The 26,333-nt window shown below is 45.2% G+C and overlaps 1 protein-coding gene across 1 annotated transcript in view; it reads left to right on the forward strand.

The window, feature by feature from the left end:
• Positions 1-26,333, forward strand: part of ARHGEF3 (Rho guanine nucleotide exchange factor 3) — a 306,144-nt gene that overhangs the window by 26,768 nt on the left and 253,043 nt on the right. Inside the window, exon 2 of the mRNA XM_086697858.1 lies at positions 10,768-10,860. Within this exon, the coding sequence (XP_086553984.1) occupies positions 10,799-10,860 (62 nt within the window). The 5' untranslated portion in view covers positions 10,768-10,798. The remainder of the gene's footprint in view (positions 1-10,767; positions 10,861-26,333) is intronic.

The following is a 26,333-nucleotide window of genomic DNA, read 5'->3' on the forward strand; positions in this document are numbered from 1 at the left end:
ATAAATGGAAGATCATGTTATCGTGGAATTATGGTACCATGGAATCATATCTCTCTTGTGCTTAACTTATGTGAGCTAAACTAGAAGCTCTTAGAAAAAAGCAACAACTGTTTAATCCTGCTGTTGCACTGAAGTGAATGTGTGTTCTGAAGGGTCCCCCAAGCTGGCCCCACTTCCTGTGGGGTGGAAGGCTAGTGTGGGACAGCCCCGTGTACGAGTCTGTCCTGACCACAGACTCTATCTGGAGTGCATTTGAACACACAGCCGCCACCTCTAGCTCTCGGCTGGCTGGAGCTCCTCTCCCATATGCACCTTCCTGAGGGGCTTTCCAGGGACATTTTAGACTCTGACAGATTTTTCCCCTAACTTCAGAATTTCCCCTGTAGGGTCAGAAGGCTGTAATAGCTCCTTTCCTTTGCGGGGTCTTTCTCAGCTGACACTTGGGGTCAGAGCACAGAGATGGGGCTAAGATTTAGGCAGAGAGTTTGATTGTATAAGGGAGTCAGGCTGCGTATTTACTCAGGTGCCAGAGCCTATGGGGTATTGGAAGTGTGGAGACCTGGAACCAGGAGTCAGACAGACCCAGCCTGTTCAGTCCCTGCTGTCATGTTCCAGCTGCTGGAGCTTGACCCAAGCTGCTTAAGCTGCAGTTCGTTTCCTGCTCGGCAAAGTGTGGGTACCAGGGTGCATCTCATGGGGATCTCTTGTGACTTAATGTGAGTATAGAGTAGGTCCTTGATAGGTCTTGGTCATTTCCTCCCCTATATTAAAGCCCCATAGATTCCCGTGAATCTTAAATTGTCTCCAAGTGGATAGCTACATGCAATTTTATGAAACATTATCACCTTGGAGCACCTCAGTGGCTCAGTCAGTTGAATGTCTGTCTGACTCTTGATCTCAGCTCAGGTCATGATCCCACGGTTGTGGGATTGAACCCGCACTGGGCTCCACGCTGAGCTTGGAACCTGCCTGAGATTCTCTCTCTCCCCCTCTGCCCCTCTCCCCTGCCTTCACCCTCTCTCCTTCTAAAATAAATAATAAAAAGAGAGCTCACCTTTTTTGCAGATGTTATTTAAAAAAAGCTTTATTTGGGGCGCCTGGGTGGCGCAGTCGGTTAAGCGTCCGACTTCAACCAGGTCACGATCTCACGGTCCGTGAGTTCGAGCCCCGCTTCGGGCTCTGGGCTGATGGCTCTGAGCCTGGAGCCTGTTTCCGATTCTGTGTCTCCCTGTCTCTCTGCCCCTCGCCCGTTCATGCTCTGTCTCTCTCTGTCCCAAAAATAAATAAACGTTGAAAAAAAAAATTTTTTTTTTAATTTTTTTTTTTTAATTTTTTTTTCAACGTTTATTTATTTTTGGGACATAATTTGGGACAAAAAAAATTTTTTTTTTAATTTTTTTTTTTAATTTTTTTTTTCAACGTTTATTTATTTTTGGGACAGAGAGAGACAGAGCATGAACGGGGGAGGGGCAGAGAGAGAGGGAGACACAGAATCGGAAACAGGCTCCAGGCTCCGAGCCATCAGCCCAGAGCCCGACGCGGGGCTCGAACTCACGGACTGCGAGATCGTGACCTGGCTAAAGTCAGACGCCTAACCGACTGCGCCACCCAGGCGCCCCGAAAAAAATTTTTTTTAAAAAAAGCTTTATTTATTTTTGAGAGAGCATGAGTTGGGAGGGGCAGAGAGAGAAGAAGGCAGAGGATCTGAAGTGGGCTCCACGCTGACAGCAGAGAGCCCGATGTGGGGCTCGAACTCATGAACCACGAGATTATGACCTGAGCCAAAGTTGGATGCTTAACTGACTGAGTCATCCAGGTACCACTTTGAAAGTGTTTTAAAGCACTCTTTGGCCATGTGGTGTGCTGTACTTAAGCATTTGTCCTTGCAGGTAATGAGTGATGACAAGGCAAACCAGACTACCATCCTCAAGCTGAGTGAGTGAGTGTGATGTATGTCAGTTCTATGAAGTTCATTTTCACAAATGCCCTGGTTGGCGAAGGAACAGGTCAGAAAATCGTTCACTGCTCAAGGAATCCAGTTTTATCCCCAACTGGGAAAATTGCCACGAGGCCTTCTCGGGGGCCATTTTATATGACTGTCATCTCCTTTTTTGGAGCTCTGTCTGAGGGAGGAGGGACAGTGTGCCTATGCGCTGGTTCTTCCTTCCACTCACTAGCTCTGTGAGCCTGCAAGTCACTTAAGCCCCTCTGTGCGTCCGTTTCCTCATCTGTGAGAAGGGGATGAGAGCCCCTGCCTTACAACATTGCTGAGAGAGTGAAGTGGAATCAGAGCATTTGAAGCTAACCTGGCATGTAGGGAGACCACTGTTGCCTGTGGTGATGAGGAGGAGGACAGTGAGGACCACGGTGACCCCTGGGTAGCCCGTGTGCCCTCCATCAGATGGGCTCTGCTTGGGCAGTGTCTATCTTACAGCAGGCAGCACAGATGGGAGACCGCAACTACTCTGACTACCATGTCTTATCCCTTCTACGTTTGGGTCCTCTGTGAATGGGTAAGTATGCTCTCTGTCCATCAATAAAAATGTACCAAGTGTCCACTAAAGACATTACTGGAGAGACTAGAGAGAGGCTGGCAGGTAAAAGGTGTTTTGTATGAAGTTTTTAAAACTTTCTTTTGTTGCATTGGAACTGTTTACGGTATGAGAACTTACCCCACATAAGAATCATATAGAAGAGGAGATGTCTTGGTTGAAATCAGAACACCTTTTGTCTAAGGACAGGAAGCCTGGACAGGACTTGACCACTGGTAGTATCCCCACTGAACCCTCGTTCTAGACCCTGGAATGTGATCTCACACTGGGGAGACTGGAGATTTGTGATGAAGCCCAGAGGACTGACCTCACCTTCTGTCCGTCCCTCCCCAAGCAAGCTTGTCATGCCCACACTGGCAGCCTTGACCTAGACAGGAACTATCCTCTGCCTCTGTGGCACCCGCAGCTCTGCCTCTCCATGTAATTAAGCCATGTGGAGAGTCAGTTGCCTAACCCAAAGTCTGCCTGGCAAGACAGCAAGAATGGAGTCCAAAATACTTGTTGGAGCAAGTATGAAAATGGTATTAGCCTGTTATATCCATTTCATCACTGGGGCACCTTGACTATCTAGGGATATGGCACCTGAATTCTTGGGTCCCCAGTATGTATCTTCCTTCGATAGGGTGACTTAAGGGCTTGGGTGGGTACTATGGGGTTTTTCCTCTTGGAACCTCATTTTCCTGTGATTCTGGGGTGGCCAACACCTCAAGATAATTTCTTCAGCTGTGTGGTGATGGCATCCATGATGTCCAGATTCTGTGTCGGGTTCTCATCATCTTTCACTAGTATGGAGTAGTGCAGTTAGCTGAATTTGTTAATTTGTTCAACAACTATTGTACTTGCTACTGTGCTCATGGTTGGGGTGTCACGAAACCCGGTGCAGTTGGGGAGACATGTGCACACATGTGGATGGGCTTTGGATGCGGGAGGAGTGAGGAGGGAACACGGGCGAGGCACTAGGAGGCTCTAGGAAAACCCGAGGGCACATGAGTGGTTGAGTTTACAAAGTGTCTTTCAGAAATTGGTTGTGGGGACCTCATTTCCAAATTCTTGCCCCAACAACCCCCCGATGATGTCCACAGAGTCTGCTTCCAGGAAGGATGCAATAGGAATACAAACAATGGTAGATAACGCCAACCACTCATGAGTACGTCTTCTTGGCTGAACCCTCAGCATAGATTATGTCATTGAACCTGGCAGTGCACAACGCTCCAAGATGAGATGCCTGAGATGCCGTGGTGTTCTAGCCTTTCTCCTACTTCCTTCTACCCTCTTCTCACTCTTGTGGCCTCTGTTTCCTCTTTGCCATTATGTATTCTGTACCCTTTATCCAGAGCAACCCTGGATTGTTGACATGGCAAGCTTTTATTCCTCCTTCAAAACTCAGCCCCGGCAGTGCCTCCTCTGAGAAACCTTCCAGGATTCCCTCAGGCTGATGTAGGTGCTGATCCCCTTGTAACCATATGTCTCTCCATTACTGCATGGTCACATTGTACTGCAATCATCAGTGTTTTATTTTATTTTATTTTATTTTATTTTATTTTATTTTATTTTATTATTTTTTATTAAAACTTTTTTTAATGTTTATTTTTGAGACAGAGAGAGACAGAGCATGAGTGGTGGAGGGGGAGAGAGAGGGAGACACAGAATCTGAAGCAGGCTCCAGGCTCTGAGCTATTAGCACACAGCCCACCATGGGGCTTGAACTCACAAGCTATGAGATCGTGACTTGAGCTGAAGTCGGATGCTTACCCAACTGAGTCACCGAGGAGCCCCTCAGTTTTTTTTTTCAAGAAACTTTGAGACAATTTTAATAAGCCCCCAAATACATAAACACTTTGTTGTTGTTGTTCCTGTAAAAATGCTAGTGGTACAGGTGTAACTAAAGCCTGCCTTGACCTCCAGCCAGTCTCCTGTTCCTCCTCAGAGGCAGCCATTTAAAAATAATGTCTTCTCAGTTGTCGGCATGTTCCTGGGCACAGGCCCTTTCTCTTGTACCCACATGGACGCTGGAACTGATCTGTGCGAAGCTGAGGGGGAGTGGCTGGGACCGGTGCACTGCTGTGTCCACGCTGGCCAGAGCACTGCTTGGTACCTGACCGTGGGGCGGGCCTCAAGGGGAGGGAGCACTTGGGCTGGAGCCACACACCACATCATATTCCAGGGACAGCAGGGCTGCTGGTGTCATTATCTCTGGTTCAGGTTAGTGGCTTCAGCAGCCCTCTGGGGTGGTGGCCTTGTTACCAGCCAAGGCCTCTGGGTCACAATTCTTGGCTGTCGAGGAAATGAGGTCATCTGGGGCAGGTGGCTTGGGACCTTGTGGTCACAGACCGAGTTGTCCAATCAGCCTTCAGCTCTGACGTTGGCTTTGACCCTGAGATTGGCAAGCAAAAAAATAAATGTATCCAGCTCTCTCCCTATTCTGATAAAAGCCTGGAGGACAAACTCTGGCTATTGTTTACTGATAAATGTTTATAAAGCCCCCTGAATGCCAGGCATGATATAGAGCAAGGAATATGCAGAACTTTTGCAGATCTCTCCAGAGGCTGTGCCTTCTTTTGAGATCTGAGGCTGAAAAGATCTTATCTGGTGAAGAGTCTTGATTTGTTATTTGTGTCCTGGGGAGGGTTTTTTTTTTTCCCCTTAGTGTGTGTGTGTGTGTGTGTGTGTGTGTGTGTGTGTGTGTGTGTGTGTATGTGTGTGGTCAAATATGTCATAGTGGTGTTTATTAAACACCAATAATATGCCTAACCCTGGCTTTGGGTTGGGCATTAGGGAAGCAGAGTAGGGTCTGGGTCAAAAGCATGGGTTCTGGAATCAGATTGCATGGATTCAAATCCCATCCTTCCTGTGATGAGCTTTGGGACCTTTAGCAAGTTAACTAGTCTTTCTGTGCCTCAGTTTCCTCTTATTCAAAAGAGGGATACTGATAGCACCCACTTCCCTGGGTGGGAGAAGAGGAAATGATGCGTTAGGAGCACTGAATGTGATGTGAAGTAGGTGCTCAATAAAGGCTGTTAATATTGGTAGTAGTTCTTGGTTAGCATAAGAAGTTCACATACAACAAAAATTGAATGGACAAGACCTGATTTCTCTTGAGTTTGCAGTCTTTTGGGGGGAGATTAGATTAAGGCACTTGGTCCTATTAACAGCTAGTTTATGGCAATAGCAATTAAGTCCAAATGGTGTGGTTTGTATTACAAGTTCTACAGAAGCTGGGGGGAGCTCCTAGGAGGAGATGGGGCTTCCCGTGGTCATGTCACATGGGTGAAGGAGTGAGGAGAGACAGAGGAAGGAGCATGTGGCAGGTGGCAGGGAAACATTCCAGCCAGTCTGGTGGGCAGCAATTGTCAGGGTAGGGAGTGTTTAGGGGGCCAGCTGGGATCTGCTTCATCCAGAGGTAAAATTTGACATGTCCCTGTGGAGTGGAAATGGGGTGAGAGAGGCAGAGAAGCTAGTTTCTTTTCCTCCTCCTCTTTCTTAGTTATAAATGTCTTTATTGTATTTTCATAACTATTGACCTGAAATTGTAGGATGCAAATTGTAGGGTGCATCGCTATGTTAATTGATAGAAAACCAAACTTGCAGCAACATTATTTGTGGAGAGGTTTACTGAGAACTTGGGTGGGGTGGGGGGAAACTTTAAATAGGCACAATTAGTTGTTATAAAATTCTCAAAAATTGTTATTAAAGCATAACATGCCAGCAAAAAAGGGCATAGATCATAGATCATAACTGTAGCTTGATGGATTTTCACAAACTGAACACACGTGTGTAAGCAGCACCTAGATTAAGAAACAACCTTTGCCAGCACCCCAAAAGCCTCCTCATACTCTCTTCCAGCCACTGCTCCCCCACTACAACCACCATCCTGACTTCTGACAGCATGGGATAGATTTACCTGATTCTGGGATTTCTGCAGACAGACTCATATGGCAGACACTCTTGTGTTTGGTGTCTTTGGCTCAGAATCTTCTCGTGAAGAGCCATCCTTGTTGCTACAAATAGTTGTAGCTCATCTGTTCTCATTGCTGCGAATTACCACCATTTATTTCATTCATTCTACTGATGAGGAGCACGGGCGTCGCTTCTGGTTTGGGGCTTGAGGTAGGCCCCTTGAAAGATGTCCATGACCTAATCCCTGGTCATAGGTACTGTTCACTGGTAATACCTGAGACTGAGTTACCCTACATGGCAAAGGGACTTAGCAAATGTAAGTCAAGGGTCATGACATAGGGATGATCCTGAATTATTTGGGTGGGACCATTGTAACAAGGATCCTTACAAGAGGGAAGCAGGAAAGTCCACTTCAGAGAATGAGACATGAAAGTGGAAGCAGAGGTGAGAGAAGAGATTTGAAGATACTACATTGCTGTCTCTGAAATGGAGGAAGGGGCCATGAGCTGAGGAATGCGGGTGGTTTCTAGAAGCTGGAAAAGGCAAGGAATGGATTGTCCTCTAGAGCTTCCAGAAGGAATACAGCCCTGCTGACTCACTTTAGACCCATTTTTCTTACCTCCAGAACTATAAGATGATAAATCTGTGTTGTTCTATGCCACTAAGTTTGTGGCAATTTGTTACAACAGCAATAGGAAACTAATAGAGGGTTGTTACACATAATGCTACTGAGAACATTCTAGAAAACCTCTTGGTGCACGTATGTACCTAAGAGGAAATGCAAGGATTGTCGCAGTCCTCAAAAGTGGTTGGACCCATTTGTGCTCCTACCAACAGCAAGAGTGAGAGCTCTGGTTGCTTTCAATCCTCACCAACACTTAGTGCCTCCTGAGGAGAGAGGTTTTTCAGTGAAAAATTAGCGGGGCTCGGTGTCCCAGGGATACAGTTGGGCTTGCAGGAGGTTGGTGCTGGTTAGTGCTGCTCCAGATAGCTGAGGAGAGAGATGAGGAAGTGGCAAGTGCCTGAGTTTCTAGCTGGGAAGAAGTAGAATTCATCTCCCATGGAAGTGACTTGGATGGGAAATACTGACTAACTTTAGGCGAATATAGAACTTTCCAGGCTGGCTCAGTCAGAAGAGCATGCGACTCTTGATCTCGGGGTCATGAGTTTGAGCCCCATGTTGGGTGTAGAGATTACTTAAAACTAATATCTTTTTTAAAAAATACAGAGCTTTCTAGCTTAAGAGTTAGGACACCACTTATCTTTGTAACTTTTTGATTAACCAAGCTGAGTGGGGAGTGTCATGTAGAAGCAGAAAGCCTGTGCTGTTCAGCCAACTGCTCAGATTTGAAAACTGCCTTCATTGTAAGCCCTGTGACTTTAGGCCACAACCTCTCAGAGCTCCAGTTTTGCCATCTATAAAATGGGCATGGTCCTACCTACCCTGTGGGGCCACGGATGGATGAGAAGACTCTGTGTTTGAGCCCTGAGTTTACTGCCTGCACACAGGTGCTGAATCACAGGTAGCTGTGGTTATTAGGGATGGTGGTATTAAGCATATAAATTTCTTTTATAGAAGTTGGCAACCCTGGATTCAGAGTGTTAATGGGGCTAAGTGACTGTCTTGGGGGGGTGGGGGTCTGAGACTATCACACACTTGGTTGGCATCCAGGATGGGGGGTGTCAGGCTCATGGTCCACCCTTCTAGGGCTTTATAGAGACACCGTCTCCCACAGTACCCGCCCCCCCCCCCCACCTTTTTGAAACTGCTTTTGAAACTATTCATTCATCATTTGCTCATTCATTCATTCAGCCATTAATGAGCTTTATCATGCACATTATAATACACTGATTAGGGGCACAGGCTCCCAGATCAAATGCTTGGTTCAAGTCTCAATTTTATTTGCTGTTTGTATGGCATTTGGCCAAATCTTAATTTCTTTGTGCCCAGTCTCTGATTTGTTAAGTGAGGCAGTATCTGCCTCCTAGGGCTGATATGAGAAATTGATGAAATAATTCAAGACAGTGCCTGGCCTTGGGCACCCCTCAGTGCTAGGGTACAGTCAGGTGCTCCCAATCTCTGCCCTTAGCCACAGACAGAAGGGTGATGGTTTATCAGTGGTTGTCTACAGAATGCTTTCTCCAATACCAGGAGGGGAAACCTGAAACTCTGACCCAGAGCTAGCTCGTGGTCCCTTTGAAGGTAGGCTCTGACCTCTCACAGCTGCTTGGGAAACATGGCTTTGAGGAGAGTTGGCATAATTTGAGGATGTAGGTGTTAACCCCCCTTGCAGCACTTACTGGGCTGTGGAGTGGCTTGTACACTGAGTAGACGTGGTTTCCAGGCTGAACTGAGGTGGACCGAGGTGTTCACAGCGGCAGAGGCGACCCTGGTGTGGCATTCTTGCTTTCTTCCCTCTCCCTTCATGGTGGGGATCGTGGGGATGTGGTGGCCCCTCTGAGTCTCTGAGCCTATGTCTCACTACCCTTCCATCTCTCCTCATTCCAGGATCCACATCTTCCCTCTTGCCTTATTCTGGGCCCCTCTGTAATGCACATGCCTTAGCTGATGAAGTTAGCTCTGATGGAAGCCAGAGCAGTGGTCCCAGACAGGGATCCAGATGCTAAAAATATCTCATGGTGTGCTCTTTGTAAGTTACATAAAAGAGCAGCATTGGAGACTGTGGCTTTCCCCCCACACTGACTCTTTCCAATGCCTTGGGGTGCCAGAGTCCAAGGTATCTGGTCCTGCTCACCTGGATCTGAGAGTTTTTATCCTAATAGGGCTTTTTTTTTTCTTCAAGATTTTATTTTTAAGTAATCTCTACACCCAGTGTGAGGCTCACACTTGTAACCCTGCGATCAAGAGTTACACGTTCCACCGACTGAGCCAGCTAGGCTCCCCACTAATGGTGCTTTGATCTGGGAAAAGGCCAGACTCATGGTGTGGCAGATGGAGGAGGCTGGGTGGGAGATTTGGCCAAGCAGATTTGTTGCTCAAGAGTCAAAACAGCTGATGCATCAGCATGGAAGATCACAGAAGATCACAGATGTCCAAATTACCTTGAACCCTAGGAAGCACAAGGTTGGAGACCGGTACGCCATCTTTCAATGTGGTGTGCACAGCGAGTCCTTCTAGTGTTGGAACTAATGACCATTTCTTTCTTTGGCTGACACCAAATGAAGCAGTAGGTTTGTGTTCAGGTCCATGCTGAAGAATGAGAATATGCCTTAATGCAAAACCCACTCCCCCTGTGTGGCGAGGAATGCAGTACCTGAGGCTGAAGATGGAACCTCAGTGTCCTCTCTAAGACTCACCTGGGGCCATGCTCAGGGTGTGGAAGAGTGAGTGGGCGGAATCCTCCACCCATCGGAATGTTCTCTCTCTGTCTCATCCCTGTGTCTCTCTTAGTTTCTGTTGCTTCCAAGGACATAGACTTGAATCCTTAAATGTGGTTATCATGTTCATTGGGATATTTTACCACTCCAAGTCGTCATTTTGTGAAGCAAAGCTCACAACTCACACTTGTGGATCCCAGTGTTCCTAATTCTGGCCACATGCTCTGCTCTTGACAGACTTCACACTAGAAGGTATTACATGCTCATTAACATCTCTTCATCCATCTAACACTGACTAAGTACTACTTAAATTGCATGTGGTTTTACCAAAATTGTGACCAAAATAGTCTGGCAGCACCTGTCTCCATAGACATAACATGTTGTAAGCTCCAAATAACCAAACCCACCCTCAGAAGGGCCCCAAAGGGAATACTCAGTGCCAACTGGGATGAGCATTAATTAGCCATAAAAATAGAATCAAATAAAACAATGATGTAAAAAAAAAAAAAAAAAAAGAAATTTCTCACTAAGGTAGTAGTTAGAAGGTGAGAGGCTGACCGTGCTCCATGCAGTCAATCATAGGCCTAGGTGCCTTCTGTCTTGTCACTCCATTATTTCCAAATGCATGGTCATCATGTGCACAATCAGAGCTGAGTTAGCCAGTGGGAGCCAGTGGGAAGGGTGGATAAGGCATGCTCATGTCTTAAGACCTATATGGGGAAATGGCACCTTTCCTCTCTGATTCCATTGGGAACTCAATGGAATTGGGAACTCAGTGCCACACCTACCTGCAAGGATGCTGGGAAATGTAGTCCCTGATAAAACTCAAATAACTATGGAAGAAAGGGAGAATGGATTTTAATGGATACTGGGCAGCCTTTGACATATCCCCCTTGTATGTATTTAATGCAACTCTCTGTGCATTTATAACAGAAATATGTCCAGGTTCTAAACATTGGGTTGTTTTGTTTTTTTTCAGAAAGAAGACCTGGCCTGGCCATGCTGTGTCTATGGACAGTTCCACAGTAATGAATCAGTGCGTCTTCAGAGGGATGGAAGAAAACAAAGAAAGGTAAAAGTATCTTTAAAAATTAAGATTTAAAAAATTCTCACAGGCACCAATTAAATGCAATGTAGGCTTTCATCTAAGTCTATATAAGTCAGTGGAGGCCATCAAGAATTGGAGATAGCAGAATTTCATGTGTCCCCTTTTCATATCTCCAATTTCTGACACCAGAGGAGGATACCTTTGTTAAGTATGAGGGAATTTTTCTAAGAATCAGAAGGAAGAGTTGGTATAAATAGAACTAATGAGGTATAGAATTAAATACTGGATTCTGAGAACTATGGACACTTGCTCAGATGAGCTGTGTCTGTATGTGTGGGTGGCCAGTCCTGGAGGGAGGCAAAGACAGCCCCTTAGCTCTTGGCAGCTATGTCTTTCTCTCTCTCTACCTCCTCTCTTTCTCCTTAAAAAATAAATGTATTCATTTAATGTTATTTTAATGCCCAAGAGATGCATAGATACATTTTTCTTAGTTAAAAATAGGTGACAAACCCTGTCTGGTTTCATTGCCAGCCTCCCCATCCCACACCTGCCTTTCCCAGAAGTAACTACTGTGACCTCCTTTTGTACATTTCCTTCCAGAACTTTTTCTAGGTGCTTATATACGTAGAAAAAGTCATTCTTTCCTTCCTTCCTTTTTTCTTTTCTTTCTTCCTTTTCTTCCTTTCCTTCCTTCCTTCCTTCCTTCCTTCCTTCCTTCCTTCCTTCCTTCCTTCCTTCCTTCCTGATATAGGTTGTCATGCTATGCATGTTGGTCTATTTTGTAACATTTTTTAAAAATTCAATAATATGCCTTAAAATGTTTTCAAGACTGTGTATGAGAATCTACTTTGTTTTTTGTTTTTGGTTTTGGTTTTTTGAGAGAGTGCGCACACATGCACAAGCAGGGGAAGGGCAGAGAGAAAAGGAGAGAGAGAACCCCAAGTGAGCTCCACGCTCACTACAGAGCCTAACACAGGGCTTGATCCCACCACTGTGACATCATGGCCTGAGCTGAAATCAAGAGTTGGATGCTCAACTGACTGAGCTACCCAGGTGCCCCTACCTTGTTTTTGTCTATCACAAAATAAATAGTGTATTCATGGTATAAGAATCCACTGTTTATTGAGCCATGTTCCTGTGAGTGGTGGGTAGGTGGGTCCCATTGTTTGCCCTTATATCAGTGTTGGGGGGCACTTTCTGGTGTGTGCTTCCTGCACAAAGGCGTGGATAGTTCTCTTAGGAGGTTACCGAGGAGTGGAGTTGTTGTGCCATCCTGTGTGTACATTTAAGATCTTACTAAAGATTTCCAAGTCATTCTCTAAAGACCATTTGTCAATAGGGTGCCAGATTTCCTGTTTGCCTGCCCTCCCACTGCCCCTCAGCTCTTCATGCTCCTTTATTTTTGCTGGTATGTTGAGTGAACAATGGTATCTCTCCATAGTTGTCATTTCCTCTCCCTTCTCTGGGGAAGTTCATCTCCTTGAGTCTCTCTGTTACCTGTTTCATCTCCCAATGGCACATGGAGAGCCTATACTCACAGGGGTCTTGTGACCTCTCCTGAGGCCCAGGACATCTGGGCAGCCCTGATCCCATCCAGAAGAGGGCACCACTTCGTTTTCCCTTCTGAAAAGTATCTAAGCATGCTTCTCCAGGGGAGTGTATCAGGATTACCTGCTTCTCTTTTGACTCCTGGTTTTGAAGAGACTTTGGTTGGATTTTCCTACTTCAGGTGGCTCCTTCTACCGCCCACTGTCACCACCATCATCATTGGCAACCATCTGAGTTTATGGTATGTGTCAGGCTCTGTGTGGGTCACTGGGCTGACATAGCTCATTTAATTCTCACATGGCCCCGTAAGATAGGAAGTTGTGTTATTACCTTCATTGTGGCCACTAGGCAACATTAAGACAAAAATTCATTCAAAACCAACCCAAACCACAAAAACTACCTTGCCACGGAGCCCCAGCTCCTAGCATTGCCCTCACTTGCAATGGCAAACAGACCCATGTTAACTTCTCCTCGAGGACGTAGCTGTGGGGCCATCAGGCCCATGTTTGCAGTTGCCTTGGTTGCTACTCTGCATCCATGGTCTTCCTGGAGGAGAGATGGGAGCTGAGAGTTTGGTTTTGGGTTTTGTCTCCAACTGGTGTGTGAGTACAGGCTCCTTCAGATCACTAACTAGCCCCTTTGCTCTGGGATATCGTTGGGGGCGGCAGCCTCACCTGAGTTTGTCCAAAATGCTTCTCTGGAAAGGGGTTTTCCAGGGTGAGAAAACAGAATTCAACCAAGTAAATTTGAAGATCGAATTGGCTTTTATTATGTGATTCATGAACTGGGCAGTATCTCACATACCAAGTAGAAAGGAGCTTGGACGAGGTGTACAGAATGGAAAGTTTTTATAGGAAGGAGGGTGGGGCAAGGAAATTATTAGCAAAAGAAAGATTGTTTCAGGCCAAGACACCTTTTTAGGGTCAGGGAGGGAACAGCAGGGTTTTAACCTTGCAGATAACCTGACTAATGCTGCTTAGAAAATTTTCAGGTTGATTTGTAAAAAGGTCACATTCCTGGGATAGGTTGAAACTCTAATGAAGTCTTGGTTTGCTGGTGTGGGGGGAAATGACTTCAGTTTGGGCTTGTTTTTATTATTATTATTATTATTATTAAGTTTGTTTGTTTATTTATTTATTTATTTATTTATTTATTTATTTATTTATTTATTTAAGTCCTCTATCCCCAACATGGGGCTTGAACTCATGATCCGGAGATCAAGAGTTGCACACTCCTCTGACTGAGCCAGCTAGGCACCTGGGCTTGTTTTTTGTTTTTTTTGTTTTAATAGCAGGTTGAGCATAATTATCATGGGGGTAAATCTGCTTTATTAGGATAAATACACCCACTGAGCTATGGAGGGAGATGTGTCATTCACCCCCACAGACCTGATCAGTCACCCTACTCTAAAATTGTAATCTTAGGGGCGCCTGGGTGGCTCAATCGGTTAAGCATCCAACTTCGGCTCAGGTCATGATCTTGCAGTTTGTGAATTGGAGCCCCTTATCGGGCTCTGTGCTGACAGCTCAGAGCCTGGAGCCTGCTTTGGGTTCTGTGTTTCCCTCTCTTCTTCTGCTCCTCCCCTGTTCACACACACACACACACACACACAGACAGACATACACACACACACACACACACACACACACACACTCTCTCTCTCTCTCTCAAAAATAAACATTAAAAACTAAATACGTAAATAAAATTGTAACTTTAGATCTCATTCTAAAAGCAGGCAGTATGCAATTCCAGATGGCTTCCTGAGGCCCTCCTCCCATTATGTTTCAGAGACCAGCAAATTTAGACCTGGAAGATCCTCGGCTCCTTGTTACCATTTCTTGCTTCTTCATCAACAGTTTTGAGCCATCAGGCCTAGGGTGATGATGTTATTGTTCAAGTTCACACAGACAAGCCTCTGTCTCAGGTCTTAGGGTCTGGCTCTGGCTCTGGCTCTTTGTACATCACAGCTACCTCTCATGTCATTATTAGAACACTGATCACACTTGTTCCAAAAATTGAGCTTATTAGCAGATAATGCCTTGAAGGAAACTTGCCCATTGATCATTCGATTATTCGTTCAGTGGGCATTTATTGAATACTACCTGTGTACCTGAGACAAAAAGATGGGTAAGACGAGTTGTTAGAGAATTCAGAGTTGGGGGGGGTGGTGAGTGGCGGGCAGGAGGTAGTCACACACATGATAAGCAATGGTTAAGTAGAAAAGTGATTCTTCATTGGTCAGTGGGGATAATAGTGTCTCCTGCACTGGTTTGCTGGGACATGTCCTGAGTTAATTATAGTAAAGCACCTAACATATAGTAAGCACCTAATAAAGGTGACTGTTTTCATTTTTGTTGTTTATTTTTTTAAAATTTCTTTCTAATGTTTATTGTTCTGAGAGAGAGAGAGAGAGCGAGAGCGAGAGCGTGAGCGCACGGGGGAGGGGCAGAGAGAGAGGGAGACACAGAATCTGAAGCAGGTCCTAGGCTCTGAGCTGTCAGCACAGAACCCAACGTGGGGCTTGACATTTTAGAAATGATAATCGGTCGGCACTATTTCTCATCCTAAATGTGTTCATCTTTTTAGTGTCTGCCTTACCTATTGGACTGTGAATTCCATAGGACCAAATCTCCCCTATCATTTACCCAATGTGTGGCACACAGTAGGTGCCCACTAGTATTTCTGGACTGATGAGTTATGGGGTGGAATAGTGACAAGGGGTAGACCCTGGGTCCCTGAGGTGAGGTGCTGTGACAAAGGCAGCCAGAGAGAAGGACTTCAGCTCACCTGGGGCCACCCCCACTTTTCCGAGGAGAGTGGCTCCAGGCCCTGCCTACAGACCACACTTCCTTCTGCGGGGACACAGTTTTTGCTCCTGAGCTTTGTGGCCATTCTGTTTTTTTCGTCTAGTGACTTTTTTGAGGAGACCTCATCTCACAGCCTTTATTGACTGAGCAACCGTGAGTCACTACATCTAGCTCTAGCTGCTAACTCACTAGAACACAGGATTTCTAGAAGATTAAGCCCCTGGGGAGTTCAGTTTTCTGCTGCCATCAGTGACTGTGCCTCAGTTTCCTCAGCTGTGCAGCAGTGGAGTTAGGCAGGTGGAATTTCTGATGTTCAAAGAGGAAAATTTTGAGGGGAGAAGTCCTTACTCTTCTTGTAAATCCATCCTATAAATGGACCTGTGGGGAAATGGGTGGGTGGATGGCACTTAACCCATGCTGGAGAAATGGAGAGGTTTAAGTTCATTCATTTGCTCATTCATCCATTCACTCATTCATTCATTTATTCAGTCAGTCAACATCCCTTTGGGATGTTGCTCTATGGGAAAATGCTCAGATAAGGAATTATTAAGGCCTTTCACTCTCAGATTAGACAAATGCATGTCTCTTTGTGAAAATAAAGATCCTCTCTGGCTCACTCCTTTATTTTAGTGTCTTGAGCACCTCCTTTGTGCCAGCTCTGCTAGACTTTACTCTCCTGGAAGGCTGGCCTCATCTGGTGCAGGGACACCCACACCTGGCTCAGGGTCCAGTGCACAGGGAGCAGCTTCAGTTGACTGAACTGGATAGAAAACAGTAGTTTTTAGATGGTGATTAGTAATTTTTAGACATGAAGGGCTGAATCCAACACTGAGATTTGCCCCAGAGTGGTGTTCTGTTTCATGCTCGGGGTAACTGATTTGTCGCATGCTCAAGAGCCCTCACCTGTAGACAGCTTAGTGCTGCTGCCTGTTGTTAGTTGTTCTCTTGATCCCTTATCAGCATGCATCTTGTCCTTAGGCTGGAGCTGTTTCGGTCGCTGATTTTTATTAGTTCTTTGTCCACTGCCCACAGGGCTGTGTGGGGCCCTGCTGTACTTCCTCTAGAAATTCAGCTGCTGACCTTGAGAAGCTGGAAACCCAGCAAAAGGGAGGGTATAATTTCTCCTGACCTGAGGTTCTAGCCTTATCTCTTGGACTCAGAAGCCCGGTAACCTTGGGCAAGGTGCTTTACCTCCCCAAGTTGTCTTCTTAGAGGTCCCCTCAGTAACCTATAGTCTCCTCATTAGAATATTATTTCTTCCAAGCATCAGTAGGCTTTGCAGGGAACAATGGGGCTTGCTGCCAAACTTTATTTGGGTATTGCCGACTTAAGCTCAGATAAATGTGGCCTTTCTCGCAGGACCCAACAGAGCTAGTGTGCATGGAGGGGCCTCTCAGGAGAGGGTAGACTGTGTAGCCTTCCTCATCTGCTGTTGCATAGGTCACACTGGGGATGTGCTGGGTTGGGAAATCTTGAAGTTTCCTCCCAGAGCTTCAGCGATGTGCATAGGACAGAAAGGCAAAGTAACCAAGAACACAGATGCTGGATTTTGAATGGTATAGTACTTTTTTTTTTCCATTAGGAACTTTAATTTTTGGTTTTTTTTTTAATGTTTAGTTTTAGAGAGAGAGAGAGAGGGTGTGTGTGCACAGGCTGGGGGGAGAGGGGCAGAGAGAGGGGACAGAGGATCTGAAGCAGACTCTAAGCTGATAGAAGAGAGCCCGGTGCAGGGCTCGAACCCATGAACCAAACGGCGAGATCATGACATGAACCAAGTCAGGCACTGAACCGACTGAGCCACCCAGGCTCCCCTCCGTTAGGAACTTTATAATAGTATAGTAGGCAAAAGGTAGAACAAATCTTCCAACCCCTATTATAAGCCTCCTGGCGAGTGAGTTGAGGGTAAGCAGGAGGCTCAGGCATCTTCAAAAAGGTTTTCATTCAAGCAGAAACTCTCCCTCCCATGTAAAAAGCCCTAGATGCAAGTTAAAAAAATGTTGTGCAAGCACTGCTCTCTTCCTGGCTCTGTGACCTTGGGGGTGTCTCTTTGCTTTTCAGATTCTTCTCTGGCTTAAAAGAAAGAGGTTGGTTGGTGAGTTTCCTTTCAAGCCTAAAATTTTCAGCATGTTGTTTAAAACAACTATAAGCCCCATGGGGTCCCTGGGTGGCTCAGTTGGTTAAGCATCTGACTTCAGCTCAGGTCATGATCTCACGGTCCCTGAGTTCTAGCCCTGCTTCGGGCTCTGTGCTATCAGTTCAGAGCCTGGAGCCTGCTTCAGATTTTGCATCTCCCTTTCTCTCTGCCCCTCCCCTGCTCACGCTCTCTCTATATCAAAAAATGAATAAACGTTAAAAAAATTAAAAAAAAAAAAATAAAACAACTATAAGCCCCATGAGGGCAGATGGGGTCTGTGTGTCTTCTTCTCACTGACTTCTCCGGGCAGTGCCTGGGATGTAAACATTTGTTGAACAAATGTGAAAACAGAATAGGCCCCTTATTCCATTCATTGGCATAATCCCGCAGACAGCTTACTTGGTTATTGCTAAAGTAATTTAGTGAGTGCATGTGATATTATTTGAGACACATGAAGACCCCTTGAGGGAGACGATGTTATTTGACAGATGAGGAACTGAGAAGTCAGGGGCTGGACTGTGGTCCTCTAGCAAGGGATGGAAGAGCCAAGACAAGACTCAGGCTCCTGAACCTTAAGTTCTGTGTTGTTGCTTTCCTGTGACTATCCCTAACATATGTTGATTTCTCAAAGAAACCAGCCAGCGATTATTTGAGTATCTTTCATGTGCTCAGCACTCCATCAGGCATTCTGGGGGGATATAGTCAGATGTGGACCTTGCTTACAGTAAAGAAGGAGAGATAAATAATAGAACACAAGAAGGGCATGAAGAAGGGCCTAGCAAGATCTAACATATAGTGAGTACTTGGAAAATCTCTAAAAACACTCAAACTGGAGGGCATTTGAATGGGCAAAGCACTCCGTGGTGTTCCAAGAAATGCAATTCATGGAACACAGCAGGTAGGAAAAGAGAGTCTTTGAGAGTTTTGGTCTGCGGCCCCCACTCATCTGGCAGAGGAAGCTGAACCAGCCCCCACTCTGTGGAAGGATGGATCTTGGGTGAAAAGCAGCACCCGTCCTGATGCTGAGCCTTTGCTGGGTGGAGACCAGGTGCAGCAATCTCCCTTCTGGGGAATCCATAGAAAATTCCTTCCAGGCAAGAGCCTGGCACTTTCCCTGGAGATGAATCAACCTTTTCAACAACAAGGGTGGTGAATTGGGTTTGGAGAGCTGGGGAGGCCATGGATGGTGGTGTGTAGTCTTAATGGAAATTATCAAGAATTATCAAGATACATTTATGAGGTGCTGGTTTTGTTTGGGAGTTCTGCTAGGGTGTGGATAGGGAGAGTCTTGAGGCTTGTGTTCTGTAGGTGGGAGGAGAGCATGGGAACTCGGGGTAAGGCTTCCCCAAAGATTACTGCTGGGACTGTAGCCGAATGTGGCTTTGTCCCACCTGTGTGTGGTGTTGTGTGTGCCGTGTGTAGCCCGAGCAGCAGCCAGCGTCTTCCTCAAGGATGGGTATTGATGGAGGCTCAATGCCAGGCACTGTGCTGGACTCAGGGATATACCTCTGGCTAGGACAGGCAGGAGCCGGATAACATCTAACAGGGTCCCTTCCCTGGAGTGTTTTTTTTTTTTTAATTTTTTAAATGTTTAGGGGCGCCTGGGTGGCTCAGTTGGTTGAGCGTCCGACTTCGGCTCAGGTCATGATCTCGCAGTCCATGGGTTTGAGCCCCGCGTCGGGCTCTGTGCTGACAGCTCAGAGCTTGGAGCCTGTTTCGGATTCTGTGTCTCCCTCTTTCTCTGACCCTCCCCTGTTCATGCTCTCTCTCTCTCTGTCTCAAAAATAAATAAAATGTTAAAAAAAATTAAAAAAAAAATAAATGTTTATTTATTTTTGAGAGAGAGAGAGAGAGAGAGAGAGAGAGAGAGACACACACACACAGAGTCCGAAGCGGGCTTCAGGCTCTGAGCTGTCAGCACAGAGCCGGACATGGGACTCGATCTCACAGACCGTGAGATCACGATTAAGTTGGTTGCTTAACCGATTGAGCCACCCAGGTGCCCCCACCCCTGGAGTGTTTTGTAGTTTAGTTTAGGTTTTATAAGGGCTGGGAACTAAACAGGAAGCAGAAACAGGAGTACAAGAAGGAATGTGTTTTAGAAAAATCACTTTTCTTGTTTGGTTTTGTTTTGTTTTCTGTATGTAGGAAAGCTATTGGTTAATAATTTATTTTATTAATGTTGACTAATATTGTAAAATTGTCCTATTGGTTCTAATAGTTTTTTAGATATTATTATTATTATTATTATTATTATTATTATTATTTTGTGTGTGTGTGAGGAGGGAATTTTTCAGGCACATAATCACATCTTCTGCAAGTTAATTGTATTTTGCTTCTTCTTCCTTCCCAATTGGTAAAGCTTTGTTTGTTTGTTTATTGGTCTAATTAGATTGGCAAATGCTTTCTGCATAATGTTAAACAATGACTATATTTCAGGTCATTTTTTTACCTTATACTGACATCAGTGGGAGTGCTGGCTCTCAGTTTGAGCTGTATATTTCTTGAGAAAGTTCCTCTCTGTTCCTATTTTGTTAAGAGATTTTGTTAAAGAGTCAGGAATAAATGTTGAAATTTAGCAAGATTGACATCTAAAAAGACATATGTGTTTTTCCTTTTGGTCCTGTTAATGAGGTAAATTGTACTGATATATTTCCTAATATTGACCCATCCTTGCATTCCCGGAGTGAGCCACATCTGGTTGTGCTCTGTCTCTCTTTTAATTAAAAAAGTATGTCAAAGGGCACCTGGGTGGTTCAGTTGGTTAAGTGTCTGACTCTTGGTTTCAGCTCAGGTTATGATCGCACAGTTTGTGGGATCGAGTTCCATGTGGGACTTTGCACCAACAGTATGGCAGCCTGTTGGGATTCTCCTTTTCCCTTTCTCTCTGCCCCACCCCCCTCAAAATATATAAACAAACTGAAAAAAAAGTATTTTGAGCTACTTGCCATAATTTGCATTATTGCCCCATGGAGATGCAGTGGTTTCTCCCGTGGTTTAGAGTAACGCCAACAGAATAGCTTTACTTCAGTTTGAGACGTCAGAAACTAGAGTCATGAATAAATCATTAGTTCATTAGGCCAATATACCACTACTGAATGTTAATATGTGCACTGCTGGATGGATGGCCTTCAGTGTCCCTTATAACTAGGAGTTCTTGTGATTGTATGCAGTGGTTCCATTCAGTCAGGATTTGTTATTGTTGCAAGTGACAGAAACAAAATTCAGTCTGGATTAAGGGAATATGGGGTTCCTATGAATGGGTGGCCCAACAGTATGTAGCTTCAGGCATGGCCGGATCCAGGGGCTCAGAGTTATTAGGTTTTGGTTTCACTCTTTACTTCCCTTGGCTCCACTTTCTTCTGTATTGGCTTCATTCCCAGGAAGGTTCCTTCACAGGATACTTCCCAGAAGCTACAGGCTGATATTGTCCCATAGCTGTGGAGAGTTTATCATTCCCACTTGTTCCAATAGGACTTCCCAAGTAGACTCATATTTGTTCCACTTGGGACACATGCTATCTCTGGAACTCAAGGGTGGGGGGATAAGATCAGCCTCACCTGGACCCATGGACTGAGAGGGGGAAAAGGTGGTTCCCCCAATGGGAAAGTCAAGTGCAGTTACCCACAGACAGGCAATCAGAGGCACAGTGGCAGAAACCCCCAATGTTTGTGCCATCGGGGCCAGTGATCCCCTTTCTTTTGTGGTCTTTGCTGTCCTTTTTCACAGGTAGGTGGGATGGCTACAAGGGGCTGTGATTCCTTACCCAACCCTAGGGCCCAGCAAGTCAGTGACAGAGCCAGGATTCTAAGTCCCTACCTGAAATTCTAGGCCTTACTTGTTCTACTGAATTACACATAGAAACAGGAGTAGAGTTAAAAGTGTTAGCTGGGCACTTTGAGATTTGATTGTTAAATGAAGGATTTTCTGGGCCTGCTCTCACCCCTGGCCCACTCACTGAACATAATAATTCATCTTGGTGATTTTCGTCCCCTCTCTATGACGAACTTAGAAGGTAGACAATTTTAAAGGGGTGTCTTTGATGGGATGTTAAGTATTTTATGTGGAGTGTGTATAGTAACAAAGTTTTAATTTGGCAGAATCTTGCCTGGTCTGATTTGTCATCTCTTCAAATATTTTTTTTTTGTTGTTTTTTAAGCTTTATTTTATGTACGGTGTGTATCAAATTAAAGGCAAAGCTCGGTGAGTTTCTACCTGTGTTCCTACCCCTCAGATCAAGGGTCAATACTTGTTCAAACACTCTTTACTAGCTTCTTCCCAGACGCCCTGCTTTGCCCCAGTCCCTGCCTCCTCCCAGAAGACCTGTCCCTTCCTCACCACTGTCTGGTCTCAGGCTGTGCCTAAAAACTCTCTCCTGGCTATACTGGCCTGCATTCAAAGACAGAATTAGGAACCTGGTCCTGAGGAGTTGTGTCGGGAGAGAAGAGGGAAGTTACTGTCCATGGAGGACAAACACAGAGCCCCCCCATGCTCTACATGGTCGTGAATGCACATTGTCCAGTTAGAGTATTAGAAGGCCCCCTTGCTCTCTTGCTCCTCCTTCACAGACAAGGAAACCGAGGCCTCAAGAGAGGTGGGATTTGCCAAAGGTCACAGGCTGCTGCAGGTTCAAGGCCAGATGGTCCATGGCTATAGTCCAGCCATCCACTGTGGTCTCACCCTCATTTCATGATACTCTTGATTTTTTTTTTCCTGGAAAATCTTGAAACTCTGTGAAAGATGATATATATAGTAGAAAGAATGTACATGCTGGTAACAGGCATTCTTGGGTTCAAATCCCTGCTCTGTTTTATAACCTTGGGTAAGGCTGTTAATCTTCCTGAACCTCAGTGTCTTTATAGATGAGATCGTATTAATACCAACCTTGTAGGGTGGTCATGAGGTTTAAATAAGATGACAGGTATCACATACTCATCACATTGTTTGGTACATGTGATTTTTATATTTGAAAAGCCAGTTTATAGCATCTCTTGGGGGGAGGGTGAGAAGTGACCTAAAAGTAAGCTGAAAAATCACAACACCCCCCCCCAAATATGAACACGTTAGCATGACTATAATTTTACAGTTCTGAATCGGTTTAGTAATAATGATAGCATGGTATTTAAGAACACAGTCTCTGGAGATGGACTGCCTTGGTTCAAAATCCTGATTGTTGTGTGGTGTAACCTTGGGTATATTACTTAACCTCTCTGGGCTATAGTTTCCTTGAATGTAAAGTGAGGTTAATAATAGGACCTACCTTATAGGGTAGCTCTGAGGACTAAATGAGATAACGAGTAAAATACACTTCCTTAGCCTAGTACCTCAGTTGGTGTGTAATAAATTTGACTTATTATTACTGCCAACAAATTGATATCCACACTTCTCTTTGGTCTTTAAAACCGTTGCTGGAAGTTTGCCTTGGTTTCCAGTTTGCACTTTCTTTGTGCTGGTGTGTCACTGAAAGCTCTTTACTCACGTTTGAGTCAGTGATGGGCTTCGGGAAGAGAAGAGTGACCTTTTGGGCAGCAGCATCCTCTAGAAGTTACAGGAGGAGGTCGGCTCTTAGAGAAGAGTGAATGGACCACTCTCCTGGGTTAAGCGTTTTGTCTATTGGGGACAATGTGTGGCTTTCACAGGCGACTCATACTTGGGCAGCAGTGACCACTCCATGGGAAAAGTGGAATGGAGTTCAACCCCACATGTGCTGGGAGGGTGTCTGGGTTGGGAGCTGGTGGTGCTGGGGAGGGCTCATTTCTCTGAGGACCAGGGAGTCAACTCAGCTAGCAGTGGGTCAGGCTGAGCAACCGAAAGGATGTGAGAAAATAAAAGGTGCTAGTTTGGCGGGCTCAGCCTTTTTTATTTTGAAAAACGCTCCTTTCAGCTCTGAATTGGCCCCTTGAGCTGTAAGGAACAGTGCCAGTTAACCCACATTTAATTGGAAACTGGGTTAGGGGACATTCTCTCCCCCCCGCCCCCCCAGAGCATGTCCTGTGTGTTGGACCCCTTCCAGTGGCTGGTACAGTAACGGCCATTGACACGGCCCTGGCTGTCTGGATGCTGGAATCAGCTGGGTGAATATACATCCCTCTCCTTCCACATCCGCCAACTCTCTCCTAATTGCATTTGCCAGAGCTGCAGAGAATGTAGACTTTCCCTTTGATTTTCCTAAAGATCAATCTCCTTTGTTTTTCTTTGTCTATCTCTGCTGTTTGGGAAACACCTCGATGCATCCTCATTGTTAGGTTTTAATTTTCCTCTTCAGTGGAAGCTTTTCCTCTCCTAGGTGAAATTATGCAGATTTTCTTTCGTCTGGTCAACCCCCACCCCCTCTACTGTGTGTGTGTGTGTGTGTGTGTGTGTGTGTGTGTGTGTGTGTGTGTGAGAAAGCTTCCCTCTCTCCCTCCTCCTGGGCCTCACAGTGCCTTGTTTTGGGGGGCTGGGACCTAGTAGACAGTGGATACAGTGACTCCCTTGTCTGCTGGGTTCCCACCAGCTGATGAGCAAGGTCATTTTCATACTCCTGACACCTGCTTATCAAAACCGCCAGCTGCCGTCCACAAAGATGCCCCCTCCCCCACACTGGGGAAAGACAAGATAAGAATAGACCAGGAAGGGACCAAGAGCCAGAGAATGAAGGACAGTATCCACTTACAGTTAAGGCGCGGATGGGCATTTGATTGGACAGCTGGGCTCTGTAGGCTCTGGATTGATATAAATGCCCCACCATAATGGTTTGAATTGGAAGAAGTTTTTTAAATAAACAACAAGATATTTGTGCACACTTATGTGATTTTATCCCTTTTTTTCTTGTTCTCGTGATCAATTTGACTTTTTAGAAAGCAGTTTTACAGCATCCGCCTGCCTGTTATCATTTGAAAATGCTATTATGATTACAGAAGCTCTGTATCATGAAATACATAAATTGGCTGGTAGGATTTCAATGGAGGTAACGAATGGCTAAGAGACAGTATGTGTGAACCAGTGTGTTCTTCTCTTCCTTTTATGGGTGTGGTGCCATCAGGGGTCCTCCATCTGGATGGTCTGCTCTGAGCTTTCTGGTGGATCCTGAGGACCGGCCCAGGTGGGCCCCCTTTCCTGTGGTCTCTGGAGCTGTATACTGATAGGTAGCTGCCTCGGTCTGTGAGAGCTGGCTATCTGGGGATTGGAAATCAAAAGAGCTCACCATGCCTAAAGCTCCTTGGGGGTTGGTGGACAAGACCTTTCTTACCACCAAACACACTATGGTCTTAAAAATGGAGTAAGGGTGGTAAAATGTCTGGGGCTTTGGATAGGGGTGGATCCACATTTGAGGAGTCTGAAACATAGAATCTGGGGGCTTCTTCAAGAAAAAGAATTTAAAAATATCCTTTTCCAAATTTTATAAAAACACAAGACCATATATATGGGTACTGTTCTAAGGAGGGGCTTCAGCTTCATTAGCTTCCTGCTATATCCAGTTTGGGCTGTGTGGCAAAACAAGCAGAGACACGTTGTGAGGAGAAATTGAAGTGAGGAAGTAAGATGTCCATCTTAGGGCAGGTTAGAAAAGAGGTATAGTGTTTCCATGTGCCTACTCGCAGCTATTCAACTCTACAGGTGTAGCAAAAAGCAGGCTCCATGATTTATGAACGTATGTGGCTGTGTTTCAACAAAACTTTATTTACACAAACAGGCAGGCCATAGTTTGTCAACTTCTGGTCTAGATAATTTAAGACTGGTAGATTTTTTGCTAAAAAGTAATAAGTTAAAAAGACCAATTTTATAAATTTTTGCTTTTATAAGGTTAATTTTTGTTATATTAACTATTAATTTGTGTTGATTGTAAAAACTTTGAGAAGTTTAGAAAAATATAAAAAGGAAGTAAAATAATCACGTGTAATTCTACCACTCACTACTAAATACTGTTAATCAGTGAATATTGCAGGAAATTTCTTTCTTGCATTCGTAAGCATATGCATACACACTGATTATTTTAATTAAAATTATACTGTTTATCAGCTTGGTTTCTGGTTTTCTTCTAGAATATGGAGGTCCAGGTGGTGATGGAAGTGGTATAATTTTGGAAGAGAGTGCTGTTGTGGTTAAGATCACCCACAAAGAGGGCCTCATTCTTGGCCAGGCACAGGTTAAGTGCTCAATAGATGTTTGACATTATTGTTGTTGTTGTTATTATTATTATGATTGTTATTATTATGGTTGTGGTTGTGTTGTTGTAGGGATTGTAGCAGTTCTGGGTTGTGAGGCAGGTCGTGGAGCTGTTGCTCTGTGACCATCATCAATCCCATCTATCCTGGCATAGCTTGATGAGAGCAGTGATGTCCCAAGCCCATTGAGTTCCCTTAGAACACACTGTCACAAGGGACATTGTGTCACGAGGGACAACACACTCCACAAGGGAGTCGCATCCTCAGTGGGTCCATGCAGGACCCAGGGGCAATCTGTGCTCACCAGCCACTCTGAGACATCACCCCCCTCCACCTAGCCAGACCCCACTTCTTTCCACCCCATCTCCTTTAGCCTCAGTGCCAATCAGAGGCTTTTGCAAACCTTGAGTGGGGACAATGACAGAGCAAGACCTATGACTGACAAAGCACTTGCCAAAACCAGGTCTCATTGAGACCAGCAGAGCCCTCTCAGGATCATTCTGTTGTACAGGTGAGGAAACCAAAGTCCAAGGTCACACAAGGTAAATTCACGATAGTGTTGGGAGACCTTTCATTTTGAGGTCAAACCCTCACTGCCCACTTTGCTTTGGTTTAGATCTAGATTTCTCAGCCTTGACATGACTATCTTTGTGGGCAGGACAGTAATTCTTTGTTGTGGGGGCTGGTCTGTGCATTGTAGGGTGTTTAGTGGCATTTTTAGCCTGTACCCCCTAGATGCCACCAATACACCTTCCCCCAACTTGTGACATCCAAAAATGTCTCCACACACTGCTGAATGTCTCCTGGGGACAATGGAGGAGGCACTATTGCCTGCGGGTGGGTGGGGTTGAGAGCGCCTCA

This window comes from Puma concolor, chromosome A2, assembly GCF_028749965.1.
Source record: "Puma concolor isolate L17-30 chromosome A2, mPumCon1.1.hap2, whole genome shotgun sequence".
NCBI lineage: Eukaryota > Metazoa > Chordata > Mammalia > Carnivora > Felidae > Puma > Puma concolor.